At 46.5% G+C, this 19381-nt stretch overlaps 1 protein-coding gene and 1 long non-coding RNA gene across 2 annotated transcripts in view; one reads left to right on the top strand and one right to left on the bottom strand.

The window, feature by feature from the left end:
- Positions 1–18665, bottom strand: LOC138850553 (uncharacterized). Its single transcript, XR_011390475.1, has 2 exons — positions 18365–18665; positions 1–332 (listed from the first exon to the last, which is right to left on the bottom strand). It is a non-coding gene; the product is annotated as an uncharacterized lncRNA (long non-coding RNA).
- Positions 18463–19381, top strand: part of ACP6 (acid phosphatase 6, lysophosphatidic) — a 20740-nt gene continuing 19821 nt past the window's right edge. The window contains exon 1 of the mRNA XM_002715655.5: positions 18463–19182. Within this exon, the coding sequence (XP_002715701.1) occupies positions 18958–19182 (225 nt within the window). The 5' untranslated portion in view covers positions 18463–18957. The remainder of the gene's footprint in view (positions 19183–19381) is intronic.

A 19381-nucleotide genomic window follows, 5' to 3' on the forward strand; every position in this document is an offset into this window, starting at 1 on the left:
TTTCTTTTTTTAAAAAATATTTTATTTATTTATTTGAGAGGTAGAATTATAAACAGTGAGAGACAGAGAGAAAGGTCTTCCATTCATTGGTTCACTCCCCAAATGGCCACAATGGCTGAAGCTGAGCCAATCCAAAGCCAGGAGCCAGGAGCTTCTTCCAGGTCTCCCACGTGGGTGCAGGGGCCCAAGGACTTGGTCCATCTTCTACTGCTTTCCCAGGCCATTGCAGAGAACTGGATTGGAAGTGGAGCAGCCAGGACTTGAACCAGTGCCCATATGGGATGCCAGCATCACAGATGGATGATTAACCTACTGTACCACAGCATCAACCCCTGGAATAAAGAATTTGTACAACTCAACAAGAAGAAAACAATCAAGCAATCCAATTTAGAAACCAGCAAAGGATTTTTGAATAGACATTTTCCAAAGAAGATACATAAATGTTCAAAAAGCACCTGAAAAGATGCTCAAAATCACTGGTCACTAGGAAAATTTTAAATTGAAACCACTACGAGATTGTACTTCACACCCATTTGGATGGCTATTATTAGAGAAAAACAAAAAAAAACAAAAAAAAACAAAAAAAAACAAAAAAAAAAAAAACAGAAAATAGCAAGTGTTGGTGAGGATATGGAATAATTGGAGCCTTCTGTATTGCTGGTGGGAACGTAAATTGGTCCAACCACTATGGATACAGTATGGTAGTTCCTCAAAAAGTTAAATCAAAAACTCCCATATGAGTCTAGCCTTTTCACTTCTAGATATATAGTCACAAGAATTGAAAGCAGAAACTTGAAGCAGCTGTTTATACATTCACGTTCATAGCAGTATTATTCACAAAAACCAAAGATGGAATTAACCCATAAATGGATAAACTGGATAAACAAAATGTGGTATATACCTACAAAAACATATTATTCAGCCTTAAGAAGGAAGGAAATTCTGACACAAGCTACAGCATGGATGAATGAGGACATTATGCTAAATGAAATAAGCCAGACACAAAAGAACAAATATTATATGAGGGACCTAGAACAGTCAAACTTCAGAAACAGGAAGTGAAATGGTGGCTGTGACCAGGGGCTGCAGGGAGGCAGGGAGGGAAGCTAGTGTTTAGTAGTGATGGCTGCAAAACAGTCAATATCCTTAATGTCATTGAGCTGTAAATGTTATGCTATGTATACTTTACAACTTAGGAAAAAAGTGATCCTCACTGACTGGCAAGACTTCAGGGCTGTTGGATCATAGGTTCTCTGAGAGCATGGGCTACATGGCATGAAACCCAGAAAGTGAAATCAGACAGACATGAGCTCTCATCCTCTCTGTACTACACTTGCAATGAGACTTTGGGCAATATGGGTCAATTTCCCAAGCCATAATTTCCTCATCTCTAAAATGAAGTTAAGGGGCTGGCCTTGTGTTGTAGTAGGTAAAGCTGACACCTACGGTGCTGGCATCCTGTATGGGCACCTGTTCAAATTTTGGCAGCTCCACTTCTTCTTTTCTTCTTCTTCTTCTTTTTTTTTTTTTTAAGAAAGCTTTTATTTAATAAATACAAATTTCAGAAGCTCCACTTCTGATCCAGTTCCCTGCTAATGGCCTGGGAAAGGCAGTGGAAATAGTCCAAGCACTTGGGACCCTGCTACCCATGTGGGATACCTGGAAGAAGCTCTTGGCTCCTGGCTTCTGCCTGCCCAGCCCTGCCTGTTGCAACCATCTGGGGACTGAGCCAGCAGACAGAAGATACATCCCCCCTCTCTCTTTCTCTCTCTCTCTCTCTCTTTGGGAGAGCTGGGTCTTTAACCTATGCACCTATTCCATAGGTGTATAGACAGGAGCTAAAAACAATAATCAAATCATGCCAGCGCCATGGCTCACTAGGCTAATCCTCTGCCTGCGGCGCTGGTACTCCGGGTTCTAGTCCTGGTTGGGGCGCCGGTCTTGTCCCGGTTGTTCCTCTTCCACTCCAGCTCTCTGCTGTGGCCTGGGAAGGCAGTGGAGGATGGGCCAAGTGCTTGGGCCCTGCACCCGCATGGGAGACCAGGAGAAGCACCTGGCTCCTGGCTTTGGATCGGCGCAACATGCCAGCCCTAGCAGCCATCTGGGGGGGTGAACCAGCGGAAGGAAGACCTTTCTCTTTCTCCCTCTCTCACTGTCCAACTCTGCCTGTCAAAAATAAATAAATAAATAACATGTAAGTTCGTTCTTATACATTTTTTGTATTCTGTATTAAAGTACCACATATCAGGGAAAATATATATTTATCTGTTTTGGACTGGCTTATTTCACTAAGCATAATGGTTTCCAGTTGTATCCATTTTGTTACAAAAGACAGGATTTCATTCTTTTTATGGCTAAGTAGTATTCTATTGTGAATATATAGCATATTTTCTTTATCCAGTCATCAATTGATAGACTTCTGGGTTGATTCCATATCTTAGCTATTGCAAATTGAGCTGCAATAAACGTGGGGGTACAAATAATTCTTTCTTTTATACAAATAACTTTCATATACTGATTTCATTTTGTTTTGGTAAATTCCATGAAGTGGGCTGGCTGGGTCATATGGAAGATCTATTTTCAGATTTCTGAGGAATCTCCATATTGTCTTCCATAATGGTTGTACTAGTTTACATTCCTACCAATAGCATATTAGGGTACCTTTTCCTCTACATCCCTTCCAGAGTATATTATTTTTTGATTTTTGGATTATAGTCATTCTAACTGAGATAAGGTGAAACCTCATGGTGGATTTTTTTTTGGACAGGCAGAGTGGACAGTGAGAGAGAGAGACAGAGAGAAAGGTCTTCCTTTGCCATTGGTTCACCCTCCAATGGCTGCCGCGGCCGGCGCACTGCGCTGATCCAAAGGCAGGAGCCAGGTGCTTATCCCGGTCTCCCATGGGGTGCAGGGCCCAAGCACCTGGGCCATCCTCCACTGCACTCCCGGGCCACAGCAGAGAGCTGGCCTGGAAGAGGGGCAACTGGGACAGGATCCGACGCCCCGACCGGGACTAGAACCCGACGTGCTGGTGCCGCAAGGCAGAGGATTAGCCTATTGAGCCATGGCGCCGGCCCTCGTGGTGGATTTTATTTGCATCTCCTTGGTGGCTAGTGATCCTGAGCATTTTTTCATATGTATGTTGGCCATTTGTATTGCATCATTTGAAAAATGTCTGTCTTCACTGGATTGCTTGTTCTGTTGTTGAGTTTCTTGAGCTCCTTATATGTTTTAGATATTAATCCTTTAGCAGATGAATAGTTTGCAAATATTTTCTCCCATCATGTCAGTTGCCTTTTCACTTTATTTCCTTTGTTGTGCAGAAGCTTCTTAGTCTGATGTAATCCCATTAGTCTATGTTTGCCTTTCTTGCCTGCACTTCTGGATCTTATCCAAGAAGTTTTTGTCCATGCCAATGTCTTGTAGTGTTTCACCAATGTTTTCCTCCTAGTAATTTGATGGTATCAGGTCATAGATTTAGATACTTGATTCACTGTGAGTTGATTTTTTTTAATAAAGTGTAATGTAGGGATCTTGTTTCATACTTCTGCACAGGGAGATTCAATTTTCCTAAAGCCATTTGTTGAAGAGACTGTCCTTTCTCCAGGGAATGATTTTCGCTTATTTGTCAAAGATCAATTGATTGTGGATGCATGGATTACTTCCTGAGGTGTCTATTCTGTCCCATTGGTTTGCATGTCTATTTTTGTAAGAGTACCAGGCTGTTTTGATTATAATTGCCCTATAGTATGTCTTGAAATATGATATTATTATCCCTCTGGCTTTGTTTTTGTTATTTAAAGTTGCTTTAGGTATTTGGGGTCTCTTATGTTTCCATAAGAATTTTATCTAGATCTTATCTAGTATCATTTTTTCTAGATCTTAGAAGAATACATTGGAGCCAGTGCTGTGGCTCAGTAGGCTAATCCTCCGCCTTGAGGCGCCGGCACACCAGGTTCTAGTCCCAGTCAGGGCGCCGGATTCTGTCCCGGTTGCCCCTCTTCCAGGCCAGCCCTCTGCTGTGGCCAGGGAGTGCAGTGGAGGATGGCCCAAGTGCTTGGGCCCTGCACCCCATGGGAGACCAGGAGAAGCACCTGGCTCCTGGCTTCAGATCGGTGCGGTGCGCTGGCCGCAGCACGCCAGCCGCGGCGGCCATTGGAGGGTGAAGCAACGGCAAAGGGAGACCTTTCTCTCTGTCTCTCTCTCTTACTGTCCACTCTGCCTGTCCAAAAAAAAAAAAAAAAAAAAAAAAAAAAAAAAAGAATACATTGGTATTTTGATTGGGATCATGTTGAATCTGAAAATTGTTTTGGGTACTATAAACATTTTGATGATATTAATTCTTTCAATCCAAACATGAAAGATTTTTTCATTTTTTGGTGCCTTCTATTTCTTTTCTTAAAGTTTTCTAATTTTCATTGTAGAGATCTTTCACATCCTTGGTTAAATTTATTCCAAGGTATTCTAGTTTTTCGTAGCTATTGTGAATGGTACTGATCTTTGAAATTCAAACCCACAGCCAGCATCATATTGAATGGGGAAAACCTTGAAGCATTTCCACTAAAATCCAGAACCAAAGATGCTTACTTCCACCATTGCTATTCAATATAGTTCTGGAAATTTTAGAGCCATTAGGTTAGACAGAGAAATAAAATGGATACAAATTGGAAAGGAGGAAGTAAATTATCCTTGTTCACAGATGACATGATCCTAAATATAGGGGAACCAAAGGACTTCACTAAGAGACTATTTGAACTATTAGAACAATGAGAGTTTGGCAAAGTTGCAGGATATAAAATCAATGCATAAAAATCACAAGCATTTGTATACACAAACAATTCCATGTCTGAGAAATGTAACATTTTTAATTTACATTCTAGTCAAGAGTTTAAGACTCCAACAAATAAAGAGTTCAACAAGTAGTTTAGTAGGAATATAGGCAAGGGCTGTGAACATTAATTAAAGGAAAAGATTCCATTTCACTCATATACAGTGAATTTTAAATAATCACAGATCATTAAACTATAACAATATATATCTATATGAACTATCACAAATAACAGATAGTATTTTAATTTTTTTGAGTCTTGCTTATATCACTTAGCATGATTTCCAGCTTCATTCATTTTGTTGCAAATGTCAGGATTTCATTTATTTTATGGCCAAGTAATATTCCATAGTGCATATTTACCACATTTTCTTTTTTTTTTTTTTTTTTGGGAGTTCCCTGTTTTTTATTTCTTTTTATTTTTATTTTTTTTGTGTTTGCCTCTTTCTTTGGTCTTTTTTTTTTTTATCTTTTATTTAATGAATATAAATTTCCAAAGTACGACTCATGGGTTACAATGGCTTCCCCCCCCCCAATACCGTCCCTCCCACCCACAACCCTCCCCTTTCCCACTCCCTCTCCCCTTCCATTCACATCAAGATTCATTTTCGATTATCTTAATATACAGAAGATCAGCTTAGTATACCTTAAGTAAGGATTTCAACAGTTTGCTCCCACACAGAAACATAAAGTGAAAAATAATAGATGATTTTTTTTTTTAAATGATGATGAAATCAGATCAGACCTCTTGTCATGTTTAATCCCAGTGAGAGTCAAGTTGGGAATTGATAATTTCTTTTTTTTTTTTTTTTTTTTTTTACAGAAGATCAGTTTAGTGTACATTAAGTAAAGATTTCAATCGTTTGCACCCCCATAGAAACACAAAGTGAAATATACTGTTTGAGTACTCGTTATAGCATTAAGCCTCAGTGTACAGCACATTAAGGACAGAGATCCTACATGAGGAGTAAGTGCACAGTGACTTCTGTTGTTGACTTTACAAATTGACACTCCTGTTTATGGCATCAGTAATCTCCCTATGCACCAGTCATGAGTTTCCAAGGCTATGGAAGCCCCTTGAGTTCTCCGACTCTTATCTTGTTTAGACACGGTCATAGTCAAAGTGGAGGTTCTCTCCTCCCTTCAGAGAAAGGCACCTCCCTCTTTGAAGACCTGTTCTTTCCACTGGGATCTCACTCACAGAGATCTTTTTGCCAGAGTGTCTTGGCTTTCCATGCCTGAAATACTCTCATGGGCTTTTCAGCCAGATCCGAGTGCCTTTAGGGCTGATTCTGAGGCCAGAGTGCTATTTAGGACATCCGCCATTCTATGAGTCTGCTGAGTATCTCACTTCCCATGTTGGATCACTCTCCCCTTTATTTATTCTATCGGTTAGTGTTAGCAGATACTAGACTTGTTTATACCACATTTTCTTTAACCAGTCATCAGTTTATGGACATCTAGGTTGTTTCCATAAGTTAGCTATTATGAATTGAGCTGCTATAAACATGGAAGTGCAGGTAACTCTTGCATATACTACTTTCATTTCCTTTTACAGTCCCAGCAGTGTACTAGCTGGGTCATAGGGCAGCCTGAAGCTTGGATCCATAGAGGCTCACCTGTCACTAGTCTGGACCTTCAGCCTAGGTCTTTAAGGGCTGACCAGCCACTGGGATAGTGCCAGAGCCAGAGTTCACTGGAATCAATCTGAAGCCTGGGCTCACAAGGATAGCTGAGCATGTCTGTGGGGCAGACCTGGGTCCGGGATCCCCAGGGGCTGATCATGATTCCAACCTGATTTTCAGGAACACTGTGCTCCACTGGAGCAGCTGTGAAGCTTGGGTATGCAGAGGCTGGTCTGGTTCCTGGCACTGCAGGGGCTAGCCTGGTGCCTTGGGTCATAGCAGCTGTCCTGCAATCAGGATCCATAGGTATAGTCCTAAAGACTGGGGCCATGGGAGCCAAGCCAGCACTGGGGGCTACTGGGATGAGCCTGGACCTTGGACTTGATGGAGTAAGCCTGGACTCTAAGTCTACTAGAGTTTTGGTCTGCAGGGTCAGCCTAGAGTCTGTATCCATGGTGCAAACTTTGTGCCTGAAGTCAGAGTTGCTGACCTGCCACTTGGGTAGGCCTGAAGCCTGGGACTATGTAGGCCAACCTGGTTCTGGCCTAAAACCTAGGGTAAGCATGATCCTGGGGCCATAGGAGCTTAACTAGTACTGGATCAGCAGGGAACCTATACCTTTAGGGAGTGGCCTAGAGGCCAGCAGCTGGCCTGATGACTGGATTGCAGGAGTTGAGATGTGCTGGGGTGGGCCTGAAGCCTGGGGCAATGGGGGTAGCTTGGTGCTAGGGAGATGTCCAAAGCCTGAGGCTACTAGAGATGGTTTGGCCTTGGTGTGGGCCTGGAGCCTGAATCTGTCAGAGCTGGCCTGGCACCAAAGTCTGGGGCCACTAGTCCTGGCTGGGTGCTAGAACCAGTTTGGCATTGAGGCTGGCCTGGAGACCACACCTACCAGGAAGGCCTGAACCTATTTCAGGAATGGGGGGTGGGCCTTGAGGCTCAGTCCACAAGCACCAGCATGGCTTCTAGGGATGTGGTAGCCTGTCCAGGGTGGGATTTTACTTGGGCAGGCTAGGTGTTGAAGCCAAAGGCAGAGTCTGGTGCTGAGATCTCTCTCCTCCCCTAGGGGGAGGGTATCTCTCTCCACCTTGCATGCCTGGGTTAGGGGAGAACGGCAAAGGAAATATAAAAGTAAGCCTCTCCTCTTCAGTGCACCTTTTTTACTTCTGTGCTATAGTTACCTGGTTTCTCGAATCCTTGCAAAGGTATTTTTGAGCATGGATAATTCACATTGATGTTATTGTCAGGGCATTAGCACTATATGGCCCTATTCCACCATATTGCTGACAAAGGCATTTATTTCTTTATAAATACAAAACTTCATAAGAATAATGCAAATATAGTTAAATATGTATATATTAAACATAACAGTGTACTGTAAAATACTGATTAAATACATTTAATTGGCGTTAAAAGTGAAACAGAGCTATGATTGTTTTAAAGCATACTCAGTCCAGCAGGGATATCATCATTGAACTGCTAAAAATTTGCTAGTTGCTGAAAACATCTTTCTAAATCCATGCTGATTGAAAAAATGATAAAGGGGACAGTTATAAGCTGCTCTCTAGCCTACTGCAATGTTCGAGTGTGTCCCCCAAAGTTCTTGTGTTGGAAGCTGAATCCCCAAAGCAATAATGTTATGAGGGGGTACCTTTACAAGGGGAACAGGAAACGAGGGCACTACCCTCAGGAACTGATTAATGCCAGTGTCATAGGAGAGCGTCTGTTATTGAGGGAGGGGGTTTCCTATATAAGAATGAGGTCAGCTCCCTCTTGACCTCTCTCACTCCTTCCACCAGGCGATGATGTAGCAAATGGTCCTCACCAGCTTCCAGTCCCTCCATCTTGGACCTCCTGGCCTGCAGAGCCATGAGCCAGTAAATTTCTGTTCGTCACAAATTACCCAGTCTGAGTTACTCTGTTACAGCAGCATAAAACAGACCAAGACACCCATTATCTACAAATATCCTACCTCTTGGTTGATAACTTTGGGATGTGGGGGGATTAATGCTTGATGTCTTTGCAGAGAACATTTTTTAATTGATAACTCCTATCGTTTGAATGTCGTCAAATCTGCACTGCAACTTAATCCCCAATGCAGCAGTATTAGGAGGTGGGATCTTTACAGGTGATTAGGCCGTGAGGGCTCCACTCTCAGGAGCTGGATGAGTGCCCTTAAAAAGGAGGTGCTTCCACAGTGATTAACATGCTGCTTGGAATGCCTGCGTCCCCTCCTGGAGTGCTTAGTTCAAGTTCTAAATCCCATTCAGCTTCCTGGTAACATGAACCTTGGAAGGCAGCGGGTGATGGCTCAAATAATTGGGACCCTGCCACTCACATGGGAGAACAGCATTAAGTTCCAGCCCCAATTGTTGTGGGCATTTGGGGAGTGGATTAATGGATGGAGATTTCTCTCTCTACAACTGCTACCTCCCCCTCACCCTGATGCTACCTGTCAGATAAATAAAATAAATAGAAAGTACAGGGGCCGGCGCTGAAGCGCAAGCATTCCATATAGGTGCCAGTTCGAGTCCCAGCTGCTCCTCTTCCCATCCAGCCCTCTGCTATGGGCTGAGAAAGCAGTAGAAGATGGCCCAAGTCCTTGGGCCCCTGCACCCACATGGGAGATTTGGAAGAAGCTCCTGGCTCCTGGCTTCGGATGGGTGCAGCTCCGGCTGTTGCGGCCATCTGGGGAGTGAACCAGTGGATGAAAGACCTCTCTCTGTCTAGAACTCTCTCTGTAACTCTGTCTTTCAAATAAATAAATAAATCTTTAAAAAATAAATAGAAAGTATAGGGGCCGGTGCTGTGGCGTAGCGCCAGCATCCCGTATGGGCACCAGTTCAAGTCCCGGTTGCTCCACTCTGATCCAGCTCTCTGCTATGGCCTGGGAAAGCAGTAGAAGATGGCCCAAGTGCTTGGGCCCCTGCACCTCCATTGGAGACCCAGAATATTGAAGACCCTGGCTTCAGATCAGCACAGGTCCAGCCATTGCGGCCAACTGGGGAGTGAACCAGCAGATGGAAAACCTCTCTCTCTGTCTCTCCTTCTCTTTGTGTGTAACTCTGACATTCAAATAAATAAACCAATCTTTAAAAAAAAAAGTATTAAAAAAAGCAAATATCTAATGTAAGAATAAGTCTTATCTATGACCAAGACTTTCCAACAAATGGAATATGAACAGAACACTATTGGTATTAATATGATATCTGCATTAGACTCTCCATTTAAATAAAATAAATTCAGAAGATGAAGACAAATCAGAACTACTTTCTTTGAAGTAAAAAAAAAAAATACAATACAAAACCCATACAGGAGCCTGAAACTCAATCTGAATCTCCTACGTGGGTGGCAGGGACCCAGCTGTTTGAGTTAACACCTGCTGGCTCCCACGGTGTGCGTCAGAAGGAGGTGGAATCAGAGGAGCTAGAACTTGAATGCAGTGGGAAGCGAGATACACAGCAGACTCATAGAATGGCAGATGTCCTAAACAGCATTCTGGCCTCAGAATCAGCCCTTAAGGCATGCGGATCCAGCTGAAAAGCCCACGAGAGTATTTCAGGCATGGAAAGCCAAGACACTCTAGCAAAAAAAAAAAAAAAAAACTAAATGAAAGATCTCCACAAGTGAGATCCCAGTGGAAAGAACAGGTCATCAAAGAAGGAGGTACCTTTCTCTGAAGGGAGGAGAGAACTTCCACTCTGACTACGACCTTGTCTAAATATGATCAGAGTCAGTGAACTCAAAAGGCTTCCATAGCCTTGGCAACTCATGACAAGAGCCTAGGGTGATTACTGATGCCATAAACAAGAGTGTCAATTTGTTAAGTCAACAACAGGAGTCACTGTGCACTTACTCCTCATGTAGGATCTCTGTCCTTAATGTGCTGCACATTGTGATTTAATGCTATAACTAGTACTCAAACAGTATTTTTCACTTTGTGTTTCTGTGTGGGTGCAAACTGTTGAAATCTTTACTTAATAGGGGAGGGTTGTGGGTGGGAGGGAAGTTATGGAGGGGGAAGCCATTATAATCCATAAGCTGTACTTTGGAAATTTATATTCATTAAATAAAAGGTTAAAAAAAAAAAAAAAGAACTTGAATGCAGGAACCCTGATACGGGATGCAGGTGTCCTGAGTTGTATCTTAACTGCTGAACCAAATGAAAGCCTCAGAAGCTTTCCTTTATTGATTTTTTTTTTTTTTTTTTTGACAGGCAGAGTTAGACAGTGAGAGAGAGAGAGAGAGAAAGGTCTTCCTTCCGTTGGTTTACCCCCCAAATGGCCACTACGGCTGGCATGCTGCCCCAATCCAAAGCCAGGAGCCAGGTGCTTCCTCCTGGTCTCCCATACTGGCACTTGGGCCATCCTCCACTGCACTCCCGGGCCACAGCAGAGAGCTGGACTGGAAGAGGGGCAACCAGGACAGAATCCGGCGCCCCAACCAGGACTAGAACCCGGGGTGCTGGCGCCACAGGCGGAGGATTAGCCTAGTGAGCCGCAGCGCAGGCCTTGATTGCTCTTTTTCTTAAGGATAATTGAAGTAGACAAAGGGTTTTCTAAACAAGTTTCCCTTATTTGATTCCAAATTCTAATGAAGCATGTCTCTGGTATGTCTCAAGGCATATGATACAGAGTTCAGGTTTGTTTTTTTTTTTAAGATTTATTTACTTATTTATTTGAAAGGCAGAGTTACAGAGAGGCAGAGAGACAGAGAGAGAGACAGACAGACAGAGAGAGATCTTCTATCTGCCAATTCACTCCCCCAAATGGCTGCAATGGTCGTTGCTGGACCGATCCAAAGGCAGAACCCAGGAGCTTCTTCTGGTGCCCTTATGGGATGCCAGTACTGCAGGCGGCAGCTTTGCCCGCAACACCACAGCGCCAGCCCCAGATTTCAGTTTTTGAATCTCCAAAATAACCAACCACACCAACAGAAATACTTTAAAACAGCACGGGATACCTGAGTAGTAGAACATTGAAAACCTATATGGTAAATCACTTTTCTGCGGACAACAGGGAACCAATAAGGGAAATGACAAAGGTGTATAGACTCAGACGTACTCTGTCAGAGCTGTAAGAGTTGTAGACAGTACGAAGCCCACCTCCTTGTGCCAAAAGGCCAGCCACTTCAGCCCGACTCGCTGACAGCACATGCAGGAAGTTGATTAATGAGGGGAGGAGAGATGGGAGAAAGGCATGGGAACCATCTGTTATCCCCCACCCCCCCATCACCCACTCACTCTTTTCTGAGTGAAAACACTTCCGTGACTCTCCTGGGAGCACCTGTGATTCTGGGTGGTGGGGCTGGGGGTGGACTTCCCCTTCGACCTCAGAATCGGAGCAGGAACTAAGTGTGTATCTCCAATCTCAAATGATTCCGAGGCAGAATGTCTGCTTCTATGGGGAAGGAAACTCTTCACTTCCAGTGGGACTAAGTGGTAGAGCCAGTGTGATGCAGCAGCAGGCTGTGAGTCACTGGATGCAGTGTGAGGATGGAGGCCACAGAGCGGGAGCTGGAGCCACAGAAGCAATCAGCAGCCAGTGTTCTCTGAGCACCTGTCCTGTACACACAAAGGTGCTTGTCCTGAAATTTTCAATCATGTGGGCTAATCAACTCTATGTTCTTTTTTCCTAGTCAAGCAGTTTGCCACTTGCAACAGAAAGTCCTCAGTGATATTTCTGAAAGGCACAGCTAGGAAGCCGCCCATCATGAATGAAGTGTTGGTAGGAAGAAAGAGATCTGCTAGAGAGAATTTATGAAGGAAGAGTAAAGTTTCAAAAACACTTGCATTAGAGAACTATTATTCATGCTAACTGTCACGCTGACTACCACCCTTTTCCCAGTATAAGCTGAGCAGCACAGTATCTGTGGCTCATATTGTGGGTTCAGACACCAAACATGGTTCAGACTTATATTTCTGAGGCTCTGCCAGTTAAGTTGTGCATTCTGGGGCCAGTTACTTAACTTCTGTCCTGTAACCACAGTTTCTAAGTCCATGAGATGTGAGAGGACCTACTGCTAGAGTTACTGTAAAGATTAAATGGGGGGGCCGACGCCATGTTCACTTGCTTAATCCTCCGCCTGTGGTGCTGGCATCGCATATGGGTGCCGGGTTCTAATCCCGGTTGCTCCTCTTCCAGTCCAGCTCTCTGCTGTGGCCCGGGATGGCAGTGGAGGATGGCACAAGTGCTTGGGTGCCCGCAGCCACGTGGGAGACCAGGAGGAAGCACCTGGCTCCTGGCTTCGGATCAGCATAGCTCCGGCCGTGGTGGCCATTTGGAGGGTGAACCAACAGAAGGAAGACCTTTCTCTCTGTCTCTCTCTCTCACTGTCTAACTCTGCCTGTCAAATAATAAATATATATATATATATATATAAAGATTAAATGGGGCCAGCACTGTGGTATAGCAGGTAAAGCCGCTGCCTGCAGTGCCGGCATCCCACATGGGTACTGGTTTGAGTCCCGGCTGCTCCACTTCTGATCCAGCTCTCTATTATGGCCTGGGGAAGCAGTACAAGATGGCCCAAGTCCTTGGGCACCTGCATCTGCATGGGAGACTTGGAGGAAGCTCCTGGCTCCTGGCTTCAGATTGGCACAGCTCCGGCTATTGCAGCCATCTGGGGAGTGAACCAATGGATGGAACCCCACCCCCAACTCTCTGCCTCTGCCTCTCTTTAACTCTGCCTTTCAAATAAATAAATAAATCTTTTTTAAAAAAAGATTAAGTGGCACATTACACAATGCCAGGCATATGATAAGCACCCAATATTCAATTGTTGTTGATTCTTTTCTCTTTTCCAAGCCTACTGAAGACGTGAGCAGGGGAAATAATTTGTTGGAGGTGAAACTACGAATGTAGTCTGCCCCAACATCTCTATCTCCTTGTCTCCATCTACTAAGATGAGATGAACCTCAGTGAGAGATAGCCCTTCTCCAGATCCTTCCTCATTCCTCCTTTATTAGTTCTTCCAACTCCTTAGGAACTTCACCCTAACAAGTTCTTTTTATCGTCTTAGTTGTTTCCTCTGCACTGGCAAATTCCACCTCCCCTCCCCCATTCTATAAAGACTTCATATTTAAAAAAAATCCTCTTTTTGAGTCCATCAGTGGTTCTCAAAGTGTTATCTGAAAAAGTTCCTGTATCAGTGCTTATTTAAAATGCAGAGTCCTGGGCTCCACCCAACTCTAGTAAGAAATATCGGTGCTTGGGACCAACACTGTGGCATAGAAGGTTAAACCTTGACTGCAGTGCCGGCATCCCATATGGGCACCAGTTGGAGTCCAGCCTGCTCCACTTCTGATACTGATGCCTGCTAATGTGCCTGGGAAAGCAGAAGATGGCCCAAGTGCTTGGTCCCCTGCACCCGTGTGGGAGACCTGTAGGAGGCTTCTGGCTCCTGGCTTTTGGCCTGGACTAGCCCTGGCTGTTCTGGTCATTTGGGGATTAGACCAGCAGATCGAAGATCTCCCTATCCCTATCCCTGTCCCTATCCCTGTCCCTATCCCTATCCCTGTTCCTGTCCCTAACCCTATCCTTATCTCTCTCTCTCTGTATTTCTGCCTTTCAAATAAATAACTATTTAAAAATAAATGAAATAAAAAAGGAACACTGGTGCTCTTGAACCTGTAGTCTAACAAGCACGCAGGTGATGCTGATGTACCACAAGGCTGTAGAAAGCTGTTCTCCATTGGGCTCTCCGTGGTGCCCCGCAAACCTCTGGCTACCCAGTCATCACTCTCTCATGTGGACCACGAGCTCTGTACCTCCCACGTTCCTCAGATCATCAGGAGTACAATCACCAGTCCCTGACACACACTCTGATTTTGCAGAACAAGAAACCACCAAAGGAAAAAGCCCCTTGAATTCCTGTGCTATAAAAGTATCCCATCTCTGCCTATTCTTTTAACGATTTTTTTATTTGACAGGTAGAGTTACAGAGAGAGACAGAAAGAAAGGTCTTCCTTCCATTGGTTCACCCCCCAAATGGCTGCTACAGCTGGCGCTACGCCGATCCAAAGCCAGGAGCCTCCTCCTGGTCTCCCATGTGGGTGCAGGGCCCAAGCACTTGGGCCATCCTCCATTTGGTTCACCCCCTAAATGGCCACTACAGCCGGCGTTACGCCGATCCAAAGCCAGGAACCAGGTGCCTCCTCCTGGTCTCCCATGCGGGTGCAGGGCCCAAGCACTTGTGCCATCCTCCACTGCCTTCCCGGGCCACAGCAGAGAGCTGGACTGGAAGAGGAGCAACTGGGACTAGCACCCGGCGCCCATATGGGATGCCGGTGCCGCAAGCAGAGGATTAACCAAGTGAGCCACAGCGCCGGCTCCTTTGCCTATTCTTTCTCCTTTCCCCCCATCAATGTGGACAATAAGGCTAACTTTGCCGTCTCGGGTCACTTCTCATCTTCTGCTACCTTCCTAAGTACTTCACTGGATCTATTACCTGCCATATATTTTTCAACCTCTATCTGCACCCTTATTTCTTCTTTTCAAATTTATTTTATTTGAAAGAGATGGAGACAAGAGACAGAGATCTCCTATTGGCTATTTCACTCCCCAAATTCCCACCATAGCTGGGTGGGGCCAGACTGATGATAGGAGTTGGGAGCTCAATCCAAGTCTCCTACGTGCATGGCAGGACCCAGGGACTTGAACCATCACCTGGGGCCTCCCAGTGTGCTCACTAGCAGGGAACGGGAATCAGGAGAGGAGCTGGGAAGGGAACCCAGACACTCTGATATAGAAAATGGGCATCAAAGGGACTGCTCACCTGTCACACCAAATGCCTGCCTCTGCAGCCTTCTTTCTATCATCATTTAAACATATACACAGCTTCGCTCATCTTGAACAGGCAATTCCCTCTTACTTTCAGGCACCAAAGTTCTCCAGCTTTGTACTTACTCACTTTGGTTAGCTAAACTTCTTGACCATATCTGCACTTGCTGTCTACTCTCTTCCCACTTACTGTCCATCCCACTAGTTCACTGCTCCTGCTATCACTAAAGTGACCAAAGATTGTTTTGTTGTTACATCCAGTGGATACCTGGGCCTCATGTGACCACTCAGTTCCATTTGATGCTGCTGTCTACTTCTTCAAGCCTTTCTTCTCCTGGCTTCCTTGATTCTTTTTCTCTTCCTTGCCCCTGTCCTTTCTCGGGTTTCTCTCTCTGCCCTTCCTTCAGATGCTGGGGTTCCTAGGCCTCCCTTTTGCTGGTTTTGCTATGCTTCCCATTTATTTTGGGACCATAATTTACTCTCAATTTTTCACGTATTAACTGCAGAGGAGTCCTAAATCCAAACGGATTGCGGGCTTCAACTCACATAACTATCTGGAGGGCATTTTCGTTTAAGGTGCCTCACAAGTACCTCTTAAACTACATTCTCAAATTACCTTGCTTAACTGCTTTCCTAGGCACGCGGCATCATCCGCAAGCTGCCCAAGCCAGAAACTTAGCAATCAACCTGGCTCCTTCCTCCCCCTCATTCCCTATCGCTATGTACTTCCTCCGTGTTTCCTATCTGAATTGCTGTAGCAGCCTCCTAATGGACCTTTCTCCAGCTCTGCATTTTCCAATCCAGAATGGTACCCTGGAGGAAAAGATCACAGTTTTCCTGACCACAAGGTTCTAAAATATTTCCTCTTGTTAAATCGAAAGCTAGGCTTCAAGCTGCCTGGCAACCAGGGCAAAAGTGAGGGAAAAGCCCTCTTCGTAGGGTTCTAATACTAACACTTTGCCCTACACCAGTATGTCAGGAGGAGATATATATAGGAAGGAATAAGTGATGCCATGGACAATGTCTTCAGGAGCATTCCTACGATTTATCCTATAATTTCCATTTATTAAATCTCACTAGGCTAATCCTCCGCCTTGCGGGGCCGGCACACCGGGTTCTAGTCCCAGTCGGGGAGCCGGATTCTGTCCCAGTTGCCCCTCTTCCAGGCCAGCTCTCTGCTGTGGCCCGGGAGTGCAGTGGAGGATGGCCCAGGTACTTGGGTGCTGCACCCGCATGGGAGACCAGAAGCACCCGGCTCCTGCCTTCGGATCAGCGCGATGCGCCGGCTGCAACATGCCAGCTGCGGCGGCCATTGGAGGGTGAACCAAAGGCAAAAAGGAAGACCTTTCTCTCTGTTTCTCTCTCTCTCACTATCCACTCTGCCTGTCAAAAATAAATAAATAAATAAAATTAAATCTCTATGGAGCACTAAGAGGCACACACTGTGCTCACTACTGGGGTAGCCAGTGAATGTGATTGTTTTCTGTCATCTCATGATTAAAACCTAGCTTTCTGCATCACGTTAAGTGCAACCCTCTGAAGATAGGTTTGAGAGAGGAGGGTCTGCTTCGTAAGCCATTCCCTCCCTACTTATAAGACTGGTTAAAAATAACACTGGCTCGGTATCCTCTCCACCTGCCTGCCACTGCCTATCCTTACAGCATGATGTCAGGGCTTCTAGACCACGCTTTCAAACACCTGCTCACTACCATTCCCACCACCACCACCACCAAATAGCACACACGAAAGATTCATACAACTCCCCAGGGGGTGTCTTCCACTGCTAACACTCCACCCCCTCATCTGCTCTGGCTTCCCGCAGAGATCAGCTGCCAAGACACACACCTACCCCACCTCCAGCACACCAGGTAGAGCAAGATAGGCCACGGCTGCCGCTCATCTGGGTCAAAGGTGTGCTCATGAGGCTCGCCTGTGTGTGCGGAGGCTGCCAGAGTGCAGGGTGTGGACTAGGCTTGCCCTGTCCCTTCCTGTAGAAGGCGCTGGCACCCATATGTCAACACTATACGGCTTTGCGGCTGCTCTGGTGTGTCAAAACCGCCCAGGCAGCTGATGCTGTGCGAACACCAGGGCCCTTCTGCACTGCAGCTGGACTGTGGAGAGCAGCTTTCCTCAACTGTTGGGGTTACATTTCACCACTCAGATTTCAAAGCAGTGTTATCTGGTGCCCTTGACACCTGACTGATACTATAGTAAAACAGTGTCAACAAAATATCATAGACCGGGTAGCACAGACAACAGAAGTTTATTTCTCCCACTGCGGAAGCTGGATATCCAAGATCAGGGTGCCAGCACGGTCAGTTCTAGGGAGCCCTCTCTTCCCAGCTTCTACATGCCTGCCTTCTCCCAGCATGTTCATACAAGGCCTTTCTTCTGTGTGTAGGTGTGGAGAAAGAGAGCTCTTGTCTTCTTCCTATAAACCTATCAGATTAGGACCCCACGCTCATGACTTCATTTAACCTTATTTATCTTCTAAAACCCCTGTCTCCAAGAACAGCTGGGGGTTAGGGCTCTAACTAAGAATCTGGGGGATGGGGATGGGGGAACACAAGGGAATCTATAGCAAAAAGCACAGTTTTTAATCACATCAAGACACACAGGACGATTCCAAAAAGTGAATCCACGGACCGGGCCAGGGAGAAAGCTTGTGACCCAGTGCAGTATTCCAGAATGACCCCTCCTCCTCGCGGGGTGGGTATTCAAAAGCTTCCAGCCTGATTAACACAGAGGTAGGACTTAGGGCAGGAGCCATGCCTCCTCCATGTGTTGTCTTAACATCTGGTTCAGTCTGATTCACGGGTCGAATTTAGAATGAATAAGGAAATGGTTAACCGCACGTGTTCAGACTGTTCTCACAAAAGTCTTTCAACCTGGCCTTTGGCTGAAATGGGCACAGACATTTCCAGACTGGGGGCGAGTAAGTGAAAACGAAATACAAAGCGCCCAGTATGAGTTTCGCAAGTGGTAATCAGTCTCGGCTCTGTTTCACCAATCCCGATTCCAGTACTTCAGCAATGTATTCTACACTTGAAATTAACACAAAATACCATCCTCTGCTACTCAGCTCTACCTCTGTCCTCCGATGCCAAACTACCCCCGGCCCCCGAACTCACCCAAGCTGCCAGGCCCGCGGTTGGGGGCGCATATCGCCCGCGCGGCGGGAACCCGTGGGTGCGCGCTGCCTTGTGGGAGTTGTAGTTCTCTCAACTTTGAGGCCCAGGACGAGGCGCCCGCGCGGGACTCGTGTTCCCGTGCTCCTCCGCGCGGGTCCCTTGGGACAGGCCCTGGGGTGGATGAGAAAGTGTGTGGGACCTTACTCGTAAAAAAGTGGAATCGAGTTGTGTGTGAGAGTTGCCGTCGTCGCTGAGAAACGCGGGAAGGTTCCCGTCCCTTCAAGAGTGCTGGAGACCAAACCTGAAATGCAAGTTTTAACGTTACCCAGGGGGCGAAGGATAAGGAGCTGAGCCCACCCCCTGCCCTGCCCAGTCAGCTGCAGAAGTGGCCGCCCCTGACCCGGCCACCTCAGCTTCTTGCCCCACCCCACCCGGGGTCTCCCTCAGCACTGGGAGTCTCAGCAGTCCCAGCAAGTGGATGGGAGCGTCAGCCGGAGCCATTGAACTTGGGGGCGCCCTCTGAGCCCCGGCGCCCGCTGCGGGCTCGCGTGCGCCTCCTGTAGCCTGCGGACGGCAGTCGTGGGGCCAGCACCATGATCTCCAGCGTCTTCCGTGTGCGCGCGTGGGCCCCCGTGGGCATCCTGACCTCGCTAGCATACTGCTTCCACCGGCGGCGGGTGGCCCTGGCAGAGCAGCAGGCCACCGACGGCCAGCATCCGGTCGACCGCGGCCAGCTGGAGCTGAAAATGGTACAAGTCGTGTTTCGTCACGGGGCGCGGAGCCCTCTCAAGCCGCTCCCGCAGGAGGAGGAGGAGCAGGTGAGAGGTCTCCCCGTGCCCCCGGAGTTCCCGCAGCGCTCAGGCAGAAGGGCAGTAGCCAGTCCCTCCCCGGGCTGAGGAGCGGAGGCGCCCACCCTGCCCTGACGCCCGCGGACCCTACAGGTATGGGGCAGCCCAAGGACTTCTGGGCCGGATGGCTGTAGTGTGTGTAGCACAGGAGGTGGTGCTGCACTTCCTA

Source organism: Oryctolagus cuniculus, chromosome 7, assembly GCF_964237555.1.
Source record: "Oryctolagus cuniculus chromosome 7, mOryCun1.1, whole genome shotgun sequence".
Lineage (NCBI taxonomy): Eukaryota > Metazoa > Chordata > Mammalia > Lagomorpha > Leporidae > Oryctolagus > Oryctolagus cuniculus.